The sequence below is a fragment of the Labrus bergylta genome, chromosome 14 (assembly GCF_963930695.1).
Source record: "Labrus bergylta chromosome 14, fLabBer1.1, whole genome shotgun sequence".
Taxonomy (NCBI): Eukaryota; Metazoa; Chordata; class Actinopteri; order Labriformes; family Labridae; genus Labrus; species Labrus bergylta.
The window spans coordinates 23,566,500-23,581,560 of record NC_089208.1 but is presented as its reverse complement, the minus strand read 5'-3'; the positions used below and the strand labels follow the sequence as shown (position 1 = coordinate 23,581,560).

At 44.9% G+C, this 15,061-nt stretch overlaps 1 protein-coding gene across 1 annotated transcript in view; it reads right to left on the bottom strand.

The window, feature by feature from the left end:
• Positions 1-844: 844 nt before the first annotated feature.
• med13a (mediator complex subunit 13a) overlaps positions 845-15,061 on the bottom strand; it is a 92,483-nt gene continuing 78,266 nt past the window's right edge. Inside the window, exons 16-30 of the mRNA XM_020631201.3 lie at positions 12,989-13,911; positions 12,192-12,359; positions 11,591-11,814; positions 10,479-10,668; positions 9,833-10,235; positions 9,363-9,594; positions 8,617-8,808; positions 7,612-7,835; positions 5,845-5,987; positions 5,583-5,741; positions 4,232-4,420; positions 3,693-3,835; positions 3,320-3,484; positions 2,507-2,607; positions 845-2,027 (exon numbers count right to left, since the gene is read on the bottom strand). Of these exons, the coding sequence (XP_020486857.1) occupies positions 1,895-2,027; positions 2,507-2,607; positions 3,320-3,484; positions 3,693-3,835; positions 4,232-4,420; positions 5,583-5,741; positions 5,845-5,987; positions 7,612-7,835; positions 8,617-8,808; positions 9,363-9,594; positions 9,833-10,235; positions 10,479-10,668; positions 11,591-11,814; positions 12,192-12,359; positions 12,989-13,911 (3,589 nt within the window). The 3' untranslated portion in view covers positions 845-1,894. The remainder of the gene's footprint in view (positions 2,028-2,506; positions 2,608-3,319; positions 3,485-3,692; positions 3,836-4,231; positions 4,421-5,582; positions 5,742-5,844; positions 5,988-7,611; positions 7,836-8,616; positions 8,809-9,362; positions 9,595-9,832; positions 10,236-10,478; positions 10,669-11,590; positions 11,815-12,191; positions 12,360-12,988; positions 13,912-15,061) is intronic.

Here is a 15,061-nt window from a genome sequence, read left to right as displayed (position 1 = left end):
TTACTGTTAAGTAGAAGCTGCAAACTACCACGGTTTTCCAAAAAGAAAACATGGGCACTGGGGTGACATTCAATTTTCAGGGTTTTATTTAATATTAAATGTATTTATCTACACTCAAGAGAAGACAAAATACATGACTGTCAGGTTTTCAAGCCAACAAGTCGTGGCAAATATCCGATGTAAAGAGCGATAGTTTGACAGTTTCCCTCTAAACAGGAGACATCCAGACGGGTCACAGCATCTCCAATAAGCAGCCGTCCATAGCTGGTCGAAGTCTGTTGACACCACATTTACTTTCTGAAGTGAAATGGGTTTGGTCTAAATATATCCAGAACCAATCAGAAGTGGGGCTAAAAGATCCAACAGATCCAACAGATTCAGGAGATGTGTCAGAATCTAGAGCAGTGGTGATCAGCTGCTCGAGCCTCAGGACCCACCCACTACTCCTTCATGAAACTCAACCCAACTTTCTTATATTTTTCACTCAATCAGATTTTTCTAAAGAAATATTGTGCAGTTTGGACCTCAGATGTTGCACAGCGTGATAGAACAGAGTAACTGAACAAAACGTTTTGACTGCATTTTTCTTCCAGGGACACATTCACGGCCCACTGAAAGCCTATTCTGGGTCCCGACCCACCAGTTGAGAACCACTAATCTAGCGGACGTGCTGAAAAGGTCACAGTACGTCTGCCTTAGAGGCGACTGCTTTCACACACTTGCTCTTATTTTCTTTTCTCCTCTGACGTCAGCTCCCTCTCCTCCTCTTGTTGGGTCCTCTCGTCCGATTGCACATCCGTCAGACCCCTTCCCAAAAAATTCAAAAACCACAAGCACAGGGAAATAAGTTGACGCACTTTATTCCTAAAACAGAAGCCACACCACCAGCTGCTGGCATGGCGTCCATATATAATTATTTATATATATTGCCGTTTGGTTTTTGTGTCTAAATGTGTGGTATAAAATATTATATACAACAATGTACCTCTTTATTTGAACACAGTGAAGTTCATTGCTGTACAAGTCCTCTGTAGCTACAGCTTGGCTGTAAGTCCGTCATGCTCAAAGGCATGAAAACATAATTTTCCACTCTGACTCTTCTGTACATGGTAACAATACAAATATTCTGTCTCCATTACAAAAAATAATACTCTAAAAGCAACCTACTGGGACCGTAGTTAATTTTTCTGTTTTTTTCCTGGTTGTTTTTTTTAATTAAGACGATTACATATATCTTAGACCAATTGCTTTAAAGCCAGAAGGTGATATAAACCTTCTCCATTTTTTATATATATATATTTATATATATATAAAAGAGGTTAAGAAATAAGACAAATTATACATTTAAAAACTTACAATAAATAAGATAGATGCAGGCATTTCTTTTGGATACTATTTCATCCAAAGGAATAAAAAGGAATCTTTCGATCTTAAAACCTAAAGATCCATTCTTGAGTTTTTCCTTGATCACGTGTGTCCCTTTTCTTCCGCAGATACTCTTCTCTCCAACACAGACTGGCCAGGGACTGTGCTGCCATGCTACATATCATGACAACCAATCTGTCATTCTCTCACGTTCATTTATTCCTCCGTCTTCTTTATTCCCTTGTCTCTACGTGCACGTCTCTAAAATCACAGGGACAGGACTGTCTCCTCCAGTAACAGCCATAAGGGGGAGGGGGAAGGGGACAGGACCGCCTCAGCTTAAAACAGCCGTCTAAATCCAGTCTCGGTGTAGCAGGATCCAGCTCTGTGATGTGGTCTGGTTTTTGCAGTTTTTCTTCACCCCCTTCGGAGTCGTCGATTTCCTCTCCACTGATAAATGTTTCCCCTGCACCGTACACACACTCCCCCCCCCCTCCCTCCCTACTCCTCCTCTCCCTGTGAACGTTGGTTACAACATGTTCATGATGAAGTTGTACAGCTGGTTGAGCACCACAAAATGAATGGGGAGACACGATCGTCGGTCCTGTGTTGCAGGGTCACACGTCAGCCAGGAGAGGGCGTTGTACTGCTCCAGCACATATCTATCACAGGCACACAGAAGACAGGCATTTATTCCATCACTTGTTTATGAGCTGCTTTTCAAAATGATACATTCCTGAACTTCAATAAAGGAGCATGTATAACTGCACGTAGCTCAGTCTTTAGTTCTTTTATATTTAATGAGAATAACACAATCTTTAATGCATGACACTAAAACACAGCTATCAAGTGATTTAAGGGGCAAATTAAAATAGCACACAATAACAAAATTTATAAACTAAGAGTATCATTAGGGCAAGGTTTCCTACATGAGGCCTTCTAAGGGAGCCAAGGACGCTCTGCATGGTGAAGGGACCAAAAAAAAACTGAGACAGGCAACAAAGGATGGTATTTACTCTTTACAGGCTAACTGTGAAAGTACGTTTTGCAGACTGATTCAAATTGAGATATTGGCTTTGCTTTTTCGGTCTTTGTTTCAAAATAAAAGTCCCACTCAGATGTGTGCTGTGTGGTTGTTTACCTGAGTACGTCTGAGGTCTGATTGGAGTCGAGGGGGTGGGAGTGTTTGCTGGGCAGTAGTTCATCTGATTGCACTGAAGACACATGGAGGTGCAAAGAGGCCTGAGAGAGGGAGCACGGGGAGAGAGGGGAGGGACATTACAATCATGTTGGTAACCTTTTATTACCGGTACATCTCATCTCAATTATTACAGCTTATTTTACAGAGCAGGAACAGGAGCAGTGAGTCTGGAGCTAAACTCCAAACACAATAGATATCTGTGCAAAAAGTTTTTTCTTTTTTTTTGTAACAGAAACACAGAAACACAGAAAAAAGATTGTTGCACATACCAAAGCAATGACAAAGATATCACTTTGTTACTTATTAATTGTCTCTTTAAATGACAGTTGTGCTTATTTCTTGGACTTCTCTTGCACAGCTAACTTTCAGGCTATCAGCAGAAACACAGGCAGGATGCTGTGCTCTGGTTTAAGGCAAGGTGCTGGTTCTGCCTGATTTCAGGCTTCATGCTAAGCTAATCAGATGCTGGCTGTAGCTCTATATGTGATGGAACAATCTTCTCCATGTCCAAAATGCACCTCAGCTCTGACAGCATTTCTCCTTAAAATGTGATAGTATTCCTGCATGCTAAAGGAACGAACACCCCTGGATTTTGTTTTTATGTTCTCGTCCTGATGCACTGTCCTTAGCTGACTATCTTATCTTGTTCAACCATGTAAAGAACCTCCTTTCCCACTACTGTGCTATGAAGTTTAAAGGTGGCAATAGAAAAAAAAAAGCATATCAAGAGAACATGTAAAAGGTTGCTGGTACCTTGAGGAAGAGTGGACACTGGTTCTGAGCCTGCGGACAGGCTGACCAGAACCAGTCGGGTAGCGGGCCGGCTTTAGCCGTGGAAACAAAGTAGCCCAGGGCGAGAGGCTGCTGCAGGAGGTTAGGAACCTCTTCATGAGACTCCATACGGTCCGTACTCTGGCCCTGAAACAAGGAAGATACTCAAAGTCAGATTGTTGTTTCTATGCATCCTCTTTTTGACAGAAAGGATCAACTGTTGTTGCTTCATCCAAACTCATTTAACAACAAAGGAACGGGAGACTGATGTTCATCAGAGGCTAGTTTTCTTTTTACAACTAACAGGTATACGACACACACGCTATGACCTACGAGGGGGATCTATTTAACTCACCTTGCTGCCATCACCTCCATGGTGGTAATGAGAGCCAGGGGAGTGCACAGGTGAAGTGTTGGGCGAGATGTTGATGATGTCAGGGTCCACAAACTCGTTCTCTTGATCCAGCAGGGCAAAGATCCCGATAGCATCTGAATCATCTGAGGAGAAAGAGTGAAGTTATTTTTAACTGATTAGCTCCCTGCGGCCCTGAAAGGAATTACAATGTAGCTACAATGCTCGTCTTCTACTGAGTACTGAATGACAAAGCTTCTGACTTCAGTCCTAAAACATGTTTGCACAATGGAGTAGGCTGCAGACGTCTGAAAGTGCTCTAAATGCACAAACTATTTCAGCTTTAACAAAAACAGACCGGAGAGTAAAAACAGGAAGTCCTTTGAAACACACAGAATAGATTAAAGGAGAAAACTCTGTAATTGCTGCATTTCCCTTTAACATCAGTGAGCACGTTGAAGTCCAGCGAACAGGCTGAGCCACACTGAATTAAAAACAAATGGAGAGAACGACTTCATGATAGATGAGGGAGCACTGCTGACCCGTGGTGGCGTTGAGGATGTCGATGTTGGGGTCGATGTTGGTGTAATTGGAGCTGGACACCTGGACGAAGGCGGAGGTGGGGAAGACCAGGATGTGGGTGCAGGAGGTGTCCTGTGGGGTGTTCAGCTGGGACGTCTGCATGTTCAGGGTGGTGCTGCGGCCGAACACCGAGCCCGTCGACACAGAGTCTGAAGGGGAGCAAAGAGACGAGAGGGCGGGAGAAGGTCAATAAACAGTACAGTGAGAAGAAGTCAATTCAATCAGAATCCTTTTATCCAGTATGAGGAAACTCCTTTCCCTGCTCGCTTACTGAGAAAAGTCTTCAAAGTTAAAATGTGTTGTATTCCTCGTTTGAGTCAAATGATGTCCTCAAACATTGAAGTGTTGTCACATCAAACAGGAAACTGAATAATGACGAACAAATCACTGAATGCAGTGATAATAATAAAAATGATAATAATAATGCATTAGATTTTCAAAGGGCTTTTCTGAATACTCAGACACTTAACAAGAAAAAATGTAAACAAAAAAACAAAACAAAGAAGAAAAAGCGCTAGAGAAGGAGGATGAGAACTGAGTTTTTTTAGTGGATGTAGGCGATGTTGAAGAGGTGAGTTTTTAGGGGGGGGGGCAGGTTGTGGAGGGCTTTGTAGGTGATAATGAGGAGTTTGAAGTGGATACACTGGAGGGGGGAGTTTAATTAGCATTTGACTTGACTCAGTTGTTACTATGCATTTCATTTACAATGTTGATTGTATAATTTAAACCCACAGTAGGATTCTGCATGTGTACTTCATGATCAAAAAATAAATACAATTTCAAATGTTAGAACAGCTGTTACAGTCAGCGCCAACAAGCCTCTCCATTTTTAAATTCCCTCTTACAGTGATGTAAACCCCCCCCCCCCCCCCACCAGTCACAGTCATCTGAGGCTAACACAGCCATGCTAATCTCTTTCAGCTCGGAAAGCGTATCAGGAAAGGAGATGTCCTCGGCCCAGCATCGCTCAACACAATCCCGCTATGATGCACCGACAATCCCCCCCACTCGTTTCCCAAAATAAACCCATTGATCTGCCTCTCCATCACACCGCGCTCAGATCAATGGCCATCTGAGAGGTAGTGCTTTCTGAGCGAAAGGTACATGATCTTCCCTGCCATCAATCTGATCTGGACAAGGAGGGGACATGCATTGTGATATGCTGCTGCCATCAATCAAGACCTCAGACACACACATCCCCGCACACAGACACACACACATCTCAGCGCTGCCTTCTCAGTAGAGTAATGTGACTCAGACGAGAAGTGTAAGTCAAAAAAAGATTCCAAGTGTGTATATAATCTTTTGTACCGGGCATGATGATAAAGGATCCCTGGGGCTCCATGGCAACCAAGCACACGCTGAGGATGCTGGGAGTATCGGAGGCGGAGATGCCACACATTCGACACATTTCCTTCAGACGGCGACTCAGTGACTGGAGGTTCCTCCTGCTCAGCAGAATACTCCAGTCTGAAACATCAAGAGAGGAGAGCCACAGGGATGAATAAAAGAGTGACACACTGAGAGGAGAAACACTGACGTTATCTATCAGCGAGCATGACAGTCCTCTTACCTTTTAACTCTCCGTGTCCTATCCTGCCCAGTCGGCCAATCACCACCCTCCAGGGGACTGATGTCATCTGTACCAGGCCCAAGCACCAATCCCACAGCTTCTGCAGGCCGTACCGTCGCACGGAGCCCTTTTTCCGCCGCGCCCTGTGGAACATGCATCGACACGCGTTAAAACATTTCACAGCATTCAAGAATACACAGGAGTCAGGTTTCTAATCAGCCAATTAACAGAGTGAAGGTGAACCTCTGTTCAGGCATGTGGGTTCATTTGCTTGACTGACAGTCGTGAGCCTTCACACTCGGGCTTAATTTGAACTTGAGCGACAAATGTCATCTGACAGCTAGCATGATGCTGATAAGAAGCAGACACACTTTCCCAACGCTGATGACAGCTGTCCCACACCTTTGAGTAAGGTTACGCACATTTGTTGACAGATTAAATGATATCAAGTAGCTGTCACAACACTTATAGAGACAGAGTATGACTAAGTCTAACCAGAGAGGAAACAATTCATAGCTCTCAGTCACATGAAGCTTCTCTTTGTAACTTCAATCTGCTAGGAGACGACAGATTCACTCCATAAAGCCTGGCCCACTGCGGACAAAGCAGGGCCTTTTATCTGTTGCTGATCCGGTCCTGTACATGTGTAGGAAGTGTCTTAAGAAGAGTCTCTCCCTGCTGTCTTTTCACTTTCAAACGTCCCTCACTGTGAATCTCTGCCACACTTACCCGGCAGCAGCATGGTCCATAACCAGTTAAAAACTCCTCACAGTAGCTTTAATGCTGCTCTGTGTCGGGAACTATTAACAAAAAGGTAAATAACCTCAAATGTATTTAAAGTTTTTGAACAGAAAAGTGAGCTTCTTAGATGAAGAAGGTGGAAACAGGTCAAAAAATTAAATGGGATTAAAGGAGGAAGTAAAGTCACAACTCTGGGACCTGAGACTCTGTCATTTGGCTGCACAAACTTAAGAGAAAGAGAGAGAGAGAGAGAGAGAGAGAGAGAGAGAGAGAGAGAGAGAGAGAGAGAGAGAGAGAGAGAGAGAGAGAGAGAGAGGGAGAGAGGGAGCAATGCCTGATACTCTAATTTGTTAGATTGATAGCTTGATGATATAGTTATTATATAAGTGTTGCACTTCTGGCCAATCAGTGATCAGTTCTCAAAGACTAATAAGGTAAGGACACTAAATTATGCCAACAGTATTGGATTTGACATCATACTTTAAGGCAAAGGCAATGATGGAATTTTTTTGACATGTGTTATGACCGTGAGTCATATACGTGTTTTTATGGGATCTGCCTTTGGGGCGTTGTGCTGCTCCATGACTGAGGAAAAAGCTGACAATGTGAGCACCAGGACGGAAACTGGTGCTGCATGCCTGCGCCTTATTGGAGGGTAGCTAAGGGCGGCAGTTTTAAAAAGGGAGTTGTGGAAGCTGGAACGCCGCCAGCCAGCCTTCTTCCTCACCTCCAAAGAGACAGACGTGAAGTGAGAGAGATATTGAGTGTTTTGTTTATTGAGCTGTTTTGTAAGAATACTCATTTCTTGAAGCAGTTCGGGTCGGGTGTAAGGGAGAGTTTTATTTTGATGAATCTTTTCTCCTGTTTTTCAGCTACAGACGTCGGTAAGAGGATTGTCTTTTTGCGGTGAGGTAGTTTGTGTTTTTGACTAAGATGTTGTGTTTATTATTTTAGCCTGTGCTCTCCCTGAAGGTTGAACAGTGACGCTCGTAGGTATGAATATTGAGCAGGTGTTGGAGGTAGTACCTGTTGGGAACATCTATGTTGATGATGCAGGTCTCCAGGAGTTCCCCATACAGGTCAGTGCACGTAGCCAGGAGCCAGCGCTGGTCATGTGACAGACAGTATCCTACAAACAGCACGTTGTATTTCTGCGACGCCTCCCCGAACGTCTCCCCGAGCTCCGTCTGCTTGTCCTTCACTGGCGCCAGAATGAACGGAGGTGTATACAGACGCAGACACTCGGGCCTCTGCAGGTTGGAAAGTGAAGACGTCAGGATATAAGGTTAGGAATGAATGAACAAATACATTTTAAGAAATGGACATGCTCCAGATGTGAAAATGTTGTTCTTGCATGATTGGCTGCTGGAAATCTTTGCTTTCGATACTAATAACAGCTCAGTTCACATCCTTGTTGACTTTATGACCAAACCTGTCCTTTGTCTTGTTCCCACTGTCCCGTCCAAAGGTTTTTAAATGTGTTCAAATGGAACAGTAGCACTGGCTGCAAGAATGAGGTCCTGATCTAAAGCACCCCTTTGTCTAAACCTGGAGTCAAGATCCCATTACGAGAGTTTCAGGGAGCTAGCCAAGCAGATAATGGAAAGACAACTCTGGAGTAGCAGAAGGTTACGAGCTCCCTCGGTCATGTTCCAGCAGAAAAAACTACAAGGATGGTTAGCACTAAGAAGTCTTTATCTCTTTGCCTTCTTTGCTTTCAGCGGCAGACTGAACACAGCCGGGGCAACAGGCTGGGTCACACCGGGTCAGGTTCATGTCTGGCGGGAGAGCTGAAAGCAACTGAGAGGCTGTTGCTAGGGCCACAGTGTCAGGCTCTGTTTGCTTGGCTATCGATCAGAGGACAACGCTAGCATGCTGATGCTAACACCTGAAAGGACGCTGAGACTGTTTGGCTGAAGAGCTAAACTGCATACTTTCCACTAGAGCAACAACTTTCTCTGATTTACAGAAGGATTTTGTCAAGGCCATTTAGAGTGAGACTTGTAAAACTCGGGTCAGATTTGTATTTACCTCGGGGCTCTTCAGTGCTGTGTCGATGGCCAACCCCGGGCCGAAGCCCGTCAGTGACTTGACGTTGGTGGAGGTGGGCAGAGGCCGTCTGCACTGAGCGAAAACAGAGAAGGCTAGAGACTTGAGGTGCTGGGCGTAGATGTGACGGTCTTCACCTCGCACTGGCTGAAGGAGGTACTGGCAAGGGACGATCTGAGGGACAGAAAACAAAAAAACAGATATTAGACATAAGGAAACAAGCTTATACCCTCTCTAGAAATCTGTTACAGTTACAGTACAATAACGTTCATTATCACAGTTCTCTGCATTTCAATCTGAACAGTCGAGTTAACGAGTTAGCCTGAGTTAAATCTTATCTCATCAGACGAATCACTGCACTTTTCTCTTCTCTGTCATTACAAACAGAGTATCAATAAAATGAACAGCAAAGGACCTGCAACTTCAACTTTCAACAAATATGATGTACACGGACAAGTGATGGAGGAGGGAGAAGAGTCTCTTTTTCTTTATTTCTATCTGTTACTTCTAAAAGCCCGGACAGGAGTTTTGAACGCAGTAAGTAAGTAATCATAAACTGTTTTACTGCTCCTGATGATGATGGATGTGTCAGCTATGATGCTAAGTATTATCTATGACCACTAATCTTTTAACCACTGAGGAGCGATCGATTAGCATGCATTTTCTTCCTTTATGATTAAAAAAAAGGTCAGCATTAAATATGTAGCTCTGCAGGGATCTTCACGTACCTGTACTGAGATAGAGTTGCGGATATGTGGGGGCAGGAACTGAAGCATCTCAAGGTAGCAGCGTAGCAAACCCAACGTCCACACACTGGAGTGGGCGGGTACCGGGCCCTGACCGCCGTCAGCCTCCTCATAGCTGAAGGGGTCCACGATGTAAACAACGATGGCGGGTGGATACGTGATGGCGTGCGACTCGCCGTCTGTGGGCACGCCGATCTTTTCTCGTTCCAAAGTGCTGAGAACATAAGATCACACGGACACAGAGAATTAAAAACTCATCCTATCCTCCCTCAGATACTTCTTCGGTCAGACTCCAGCGTGCACAGCTTTAAGAATATAAACACTGAGAGAATTAATAAACTTGAACGTGTTTTGAAAATACAGTAAAAACAAATCAAGTGTCACCGACTTAAAACAAAAAGGATCAAATGCCTCCTTTCGTTTTTAATGGATTGTGTTCAGGCTTGAAGTACCTTTCAGGAGGCTCAGGGGGCCCCTGGGCCTGGCTGCTGGAGTTGTCCCCTGAGGTGCCGGTGTTCTGAGTACCAGCTTGCTGTCCCAGCTGTCCGCTCTGGGGGGCTCCTCCCTGGCCCTGGCTGTTCATGCTCCCAAAGGGGGGGAACGAGGATGGCTTAGCAGACGGCATCCCGCTGCCAGGCTGGCCCGAGGATGTCACCAGGCTGTTGGATGACGAAGAGCCGTTTGTGGATCCGCTGTTGCTGCTGGAAACCGAGGAGCCCGCAGAGTTGACCGAGCCGACGGAGCTGGAGGTGGAGTTAGAAAGTTGTGTGGATGATGATGACTGGCTGGATGAGGTTGGGGGAGTGGGCTGCGTGAGGAGGGAACTGTCCAATGGCTGTGAAGCGAGGTATGGAGCTGAAAAAAAAAGACTTTTATTAATGAACAAGGTTGGTAAAAATAAAAACACATTCTATTCAAACCATTTCCACTTCACCTTCTCCTTCAGAGAATTAAAGCTTGCTCTCACACAGTCAAGGCCCTCTCCAGCGAGCCTTTTCATAACTTTACAGAGTGTGTGTCAAAGGTGGACATTCAGCCGAGCATTCGGCAACAATCAAAACAGCAGCCGTGACCCGGCAGACTGTAAGTGACACGTACCGAGGTTGTGGCGGCACACTTGTGCATAGAGTTTGAGTTTAGTGAAGGCGTCGCTGTTGCCGCTGGCAGCCTTTAGAAACCATTCACTGATGGGCTCATCCACGAGGCTCTTGGCTCCGCTGCCACCGACGAGGACGATGCCATCAGGGTAACCTTTGGAGATGGGCCGGTGCTGACCCAGTCGACACGACTGCAGAAAAACAAGGGTAAAGCAAAACGGCAAAGACAATGAATGTGTGATCTAGAGCAGTTATATAGTTATTTCTTGTAAAGGAGTGACACACTTGAAGTGTTTTTTTATTGATAATGTAATTCTTCTTCTTTGAACATTGAATAAATAATTGATTTTCCATCAGGAATTACTCAGACAAATATTGTAATTGCATAACTAACTATGAAGACCTCTCCAGCATGTGGAGATAAGTCTTTAATGGATAGGACGGCTGAAGAGACACAGGAAACGTTAGGAGGAGAGAGAGTGGGGGATGACATGCAGCAAAGGGCAGAGGTCGGATTAGAACACACGACTGCTTTGAAGAGGACTATAGAGTCTGTATATGGGATGCACAACACAACCACTAGGCTATCCGGCGCCCCAGCATGCGTCCTTTTTTAACTGATTTAAATTTGTAAACATAATAGAAAAGGGCAGACATTACGAAATTGACCCAACATTGTAGTAGTCTGTAAAGATGTTTAGGGATATTGTGCATTTGGAAATTAAATCACAATAAGCACAAATAGCTATGCAAGCACTTTAAACAATGCTAATAAAAATGAGCATATCATAAAACACAAGAAAAGTCTGGAGTTTAAATAATTGGAGTGCTATGAAATATCTTGTGAAATGGTTCTTAATTAAATCTAATGTTATTGTTTATCGACTTACATAACCATTAGCTTAGGATGAATACATTCTAGGCATAAGAAGTGTTTTAATTCCAGGAATCAACTTCAAAGTTTGCAAGAATATCAAAAGATAGGCACAGGAGGAAGAAATCTAAAGAACAGTTCTCAGAGTTCACTGCCAAAGCAGAGAAGAGTGGTGCATCATTGTCATATTAGAATAGCACCAGCGCTGAAGTGTTTGCACCCTTCTTCAAAGTTCCTACCTCGTAAACAGCTGTGAGGTCACGGAAGAAGCTTTTGGCACCGCTGAGCAGAGCCTCGTTGTCAGGACAAACCACCAGGTACCCGACGTCCCGCTGGGAGCCGAAAGGATCCAGCAGCAGTTTCTCCCAGTAGGGCAGACCGAACGGAGACAGCACCACAAAGTCGTACTCGTAACCCACCAGGAAGGTGGGGATGGGCAAGGGCTCTGGGGACTCGTCTGTGCCTGAGGAAGACAGGAGGAAGGAGGAGAAAGAGGAAAGGAGAAGGCGTGTTGAGAAGAGCTAAGGTTCACTCCCTGTTTCTTTCACTCTCTGCTGTGCATCAGACTGTGAGGTCACCGGACGACGTGACAGCACCTCCCAACAGAGCTGACATCTGGAGCACAGCAGAGGGACCACACTGCCTATTGATCCCACAACATCCTCAGATTTTACAACCCGAAAAGACGCACAACCCACGTGTCATGCACTCGAACATCACATGTTATTACCCTGGTGGTCATGGATTTTTGAGCTTTTATATACACAAAAGCGTAATCCTTGTGGTTGGAAAACACTGAACTAGATGATAAACTCAAACAAAGTTTGTCCTCAGTTTTACCGTAAGAGCCCCGTCCAGCCATCTTGTGGAACTGCTGCCAGGTGAGGGGACCCTGAACGCCCCACGACCTTACTGTCCTCTTCTTCTGGATGGCGTCTTGGAGAACGGGTTGGAGGGACATCAGCACCCGCAGAACGTCCTGAGAGCACAGCGCACTCACGTCCACCGCTGGAGAACAGAGAGAAGAGGAAGCTAAAGATTAATCACAACAAGAGAAGCTCCGTCCTCTGGCTGCAAAAACTAAACGAGGGGAGACATGTCAGGGAGTTTCTCTTAACATCTTTAGGTCCTTTATTAAGTTCCAGTTCATGATATTTGTGCATTTTTTTAAACTTTTTGACTTCATAGGGTTAGGGTAGTTGCTTCAAAATATGAGAACATTATGATGACTAATTAAGCAATATCACACTCGAGGTTGGGATGTTGTTCTTAATATCAGCCCTGCTGTGATTGGTTCGTAGGCACTCGGCCGCAGTGCTGATATTCAGAACAACATCTCGACCTCGAGTGTGTTAACGCTTTTATACGATAGTTAAATGTGCAGAAAGTAGTTTCAACAGATTATTTTTTGTGAGTGTGTTGTGATTCTGAGGTTTGAGATGACAAATAAAGAAAAAGTCTGTCAGCTGTAAAAGTTAATTTAAAGTATTCAGAACTCCTGACTGAGGAGGAGTGACACATATTGTGAAAAGTCCCTGCCTCTTGTCCAATCAGACAAAATAAACAAAGTGGCATTTAAAATAAATATTAAGGCAGTTTTAGCCTGCATGAAAAAGCTAAAAATCCATATTCCTCACCGTTTTGTTTATCCCAGTGGTGCAGACAGGTGCTTTTGACCAGCGCCTCGTCCACTTTGCCCCCTGACATGTTGTCCATAAACTGCCGGCCGTGCTCCAGAGCCATGTAGCAGTCGCTGTGGTAGTCCCTCTCCTCCACCCTCACACAGGCCGGTACAGGAGCCCAGCTCGGCCCCTGCATCACGATGTCATGCTCAAGCGTTGAAATGGGTGAAAAGGGGTTGGTGCACTGATCTTTCAGAAGGAGAATCAGCTCGTCTGGGACTCGGTCGCCCCTCCCAACTCCAGATTTCTCCAGCGATGAGAGCCGCAGCTCCTCAAAGCGCTTCTCCGCCTCCCTGCTGACGTCCGAGCCGCGGCCGATAATGTCCAGCTCGTCCTCCAGGAAGAGACCCGAGCCGTTGCCATATCGCCTGTTGACCACGGCGCTGAAGCCGCAGCCGCAGGTTTCCTGGGCCTCACCACCGGGGTCACTCAGGTACACGCCGACGTCAGCTCCTTTTATGTTCATGTTACACACACAGATGCAGCAGCTGTCGAAGTTGCAGTCCTTGAAAAGGTTCATGACCGACTCAGAGAGGATGAGCGTGACGTAAAGGCTGTGCGCCTCGGGGATGGAGGGGACAGTCGCCGGCTCTACAGAGTTGAGCGGTCGGCAGGTGGAGGGGGTGGACGCTGGTGAGTAAAGGTCCGAGTTCTCGTACTTGAGCGAGCCTTGGACACTGGAGGGGCCTCGAGGCGTGCGTGGTGTTCGAGGCGTACGTGGGGTGGGTGCAGAGAAACGCGGGGTGGCGGGTGAAGGCAGGATGCCCGTTCCACTGTTACTTGGTGGGGCACTGTTTGACATGAAGGGGGTGTGGGTTTGAGGGGTGTAGCTTTGACTGTAGTCCTGATCCAAGGCGCTGCCAACACTGGGGATGTTACTGCAAAAGACAGAAACAATAACGAACACCAGTTAGAAAAAGGAAAATAATAAAAGCAGGACTCGTACACATTTTCAAAGGTCCAGACTTCAGGACAGATTGTTTTCATCCATATTTGACACCAGAGAACAAAAAGCCAGATGTTTCATACGTTCACTAAATGTTTTAAATATCAAACTGTTGATACGTTTTAGTACTTGAAATCTGTCTTCGTCTCAAGACCCCTTTTCGAAGATCTCGGGGTCAAACTCTCAGACTGGACGGACTCAAGATTTTAATCAAGACTGGTAAAGACCATAACTGGTTAGGCTATTTTCCCATGTCATTACTGTGGTTAGAAGGAAAACGCCTCTTTCTAAAAGATTCATTCATAGTTCGATTTTAATCCTCCGGCTACCATGGCAACCTTGTCGGTGTTACGGTCTAAAGTGATTGACACGCCCCCTGCACACAAGATGATTATTTTTTCCTGATATTTATTGTCTTGGTCTTGTCTCGGTCTCGGTCTCGCTCTGCCTTGGTCTTGGTCTTGACTCGGTCTCAATCCCTAAATGTCTTTGTCTTATCTTGGTCTCGGAGCACTCTGGTCTCAGTTAGTTTGGTCTTGACTACAACACTACCGTCCACACTTTAATGCAAACAGTTGGATGGAGTTAAATGGTAAGTTAAGGTAAGTTAAACTATTGATGTTAGATATGCTTGTTTTATGTTCCCTTTACATCCTGAGTCACCGGTGACCTTTATGTTTGTCCCTTTTACAAATGAGAAACACACGTTTGATAAAAATGTATTAAAACTGAATTATTTTACAGCGTCTCTGGAGCTTTTCTTTACCATGTCATTCACATGATGAACACAGAAATATACAGCAGGCTGCCTTCAATGGAAAACATGGAGGGATTACTTTTCTACTAACTACATCTCTGTATACATCTTTGATCAGCCAATACACAATGGCAATGGTATGCAATTCACACATATTACTGTACAATATATGAAATGCCACTTCTTCTATGTAGTATTTGGGGGGGAGGAGGGGGGCTGAATTTTATATTTACAAAAGATAGATATGAGCTAAAGTCTGGAGCATATGTTTCCCAAACTGCCTTGTCTTTTTTTCCCCAAAACTTCTCTTTACTTTTTTTTAATT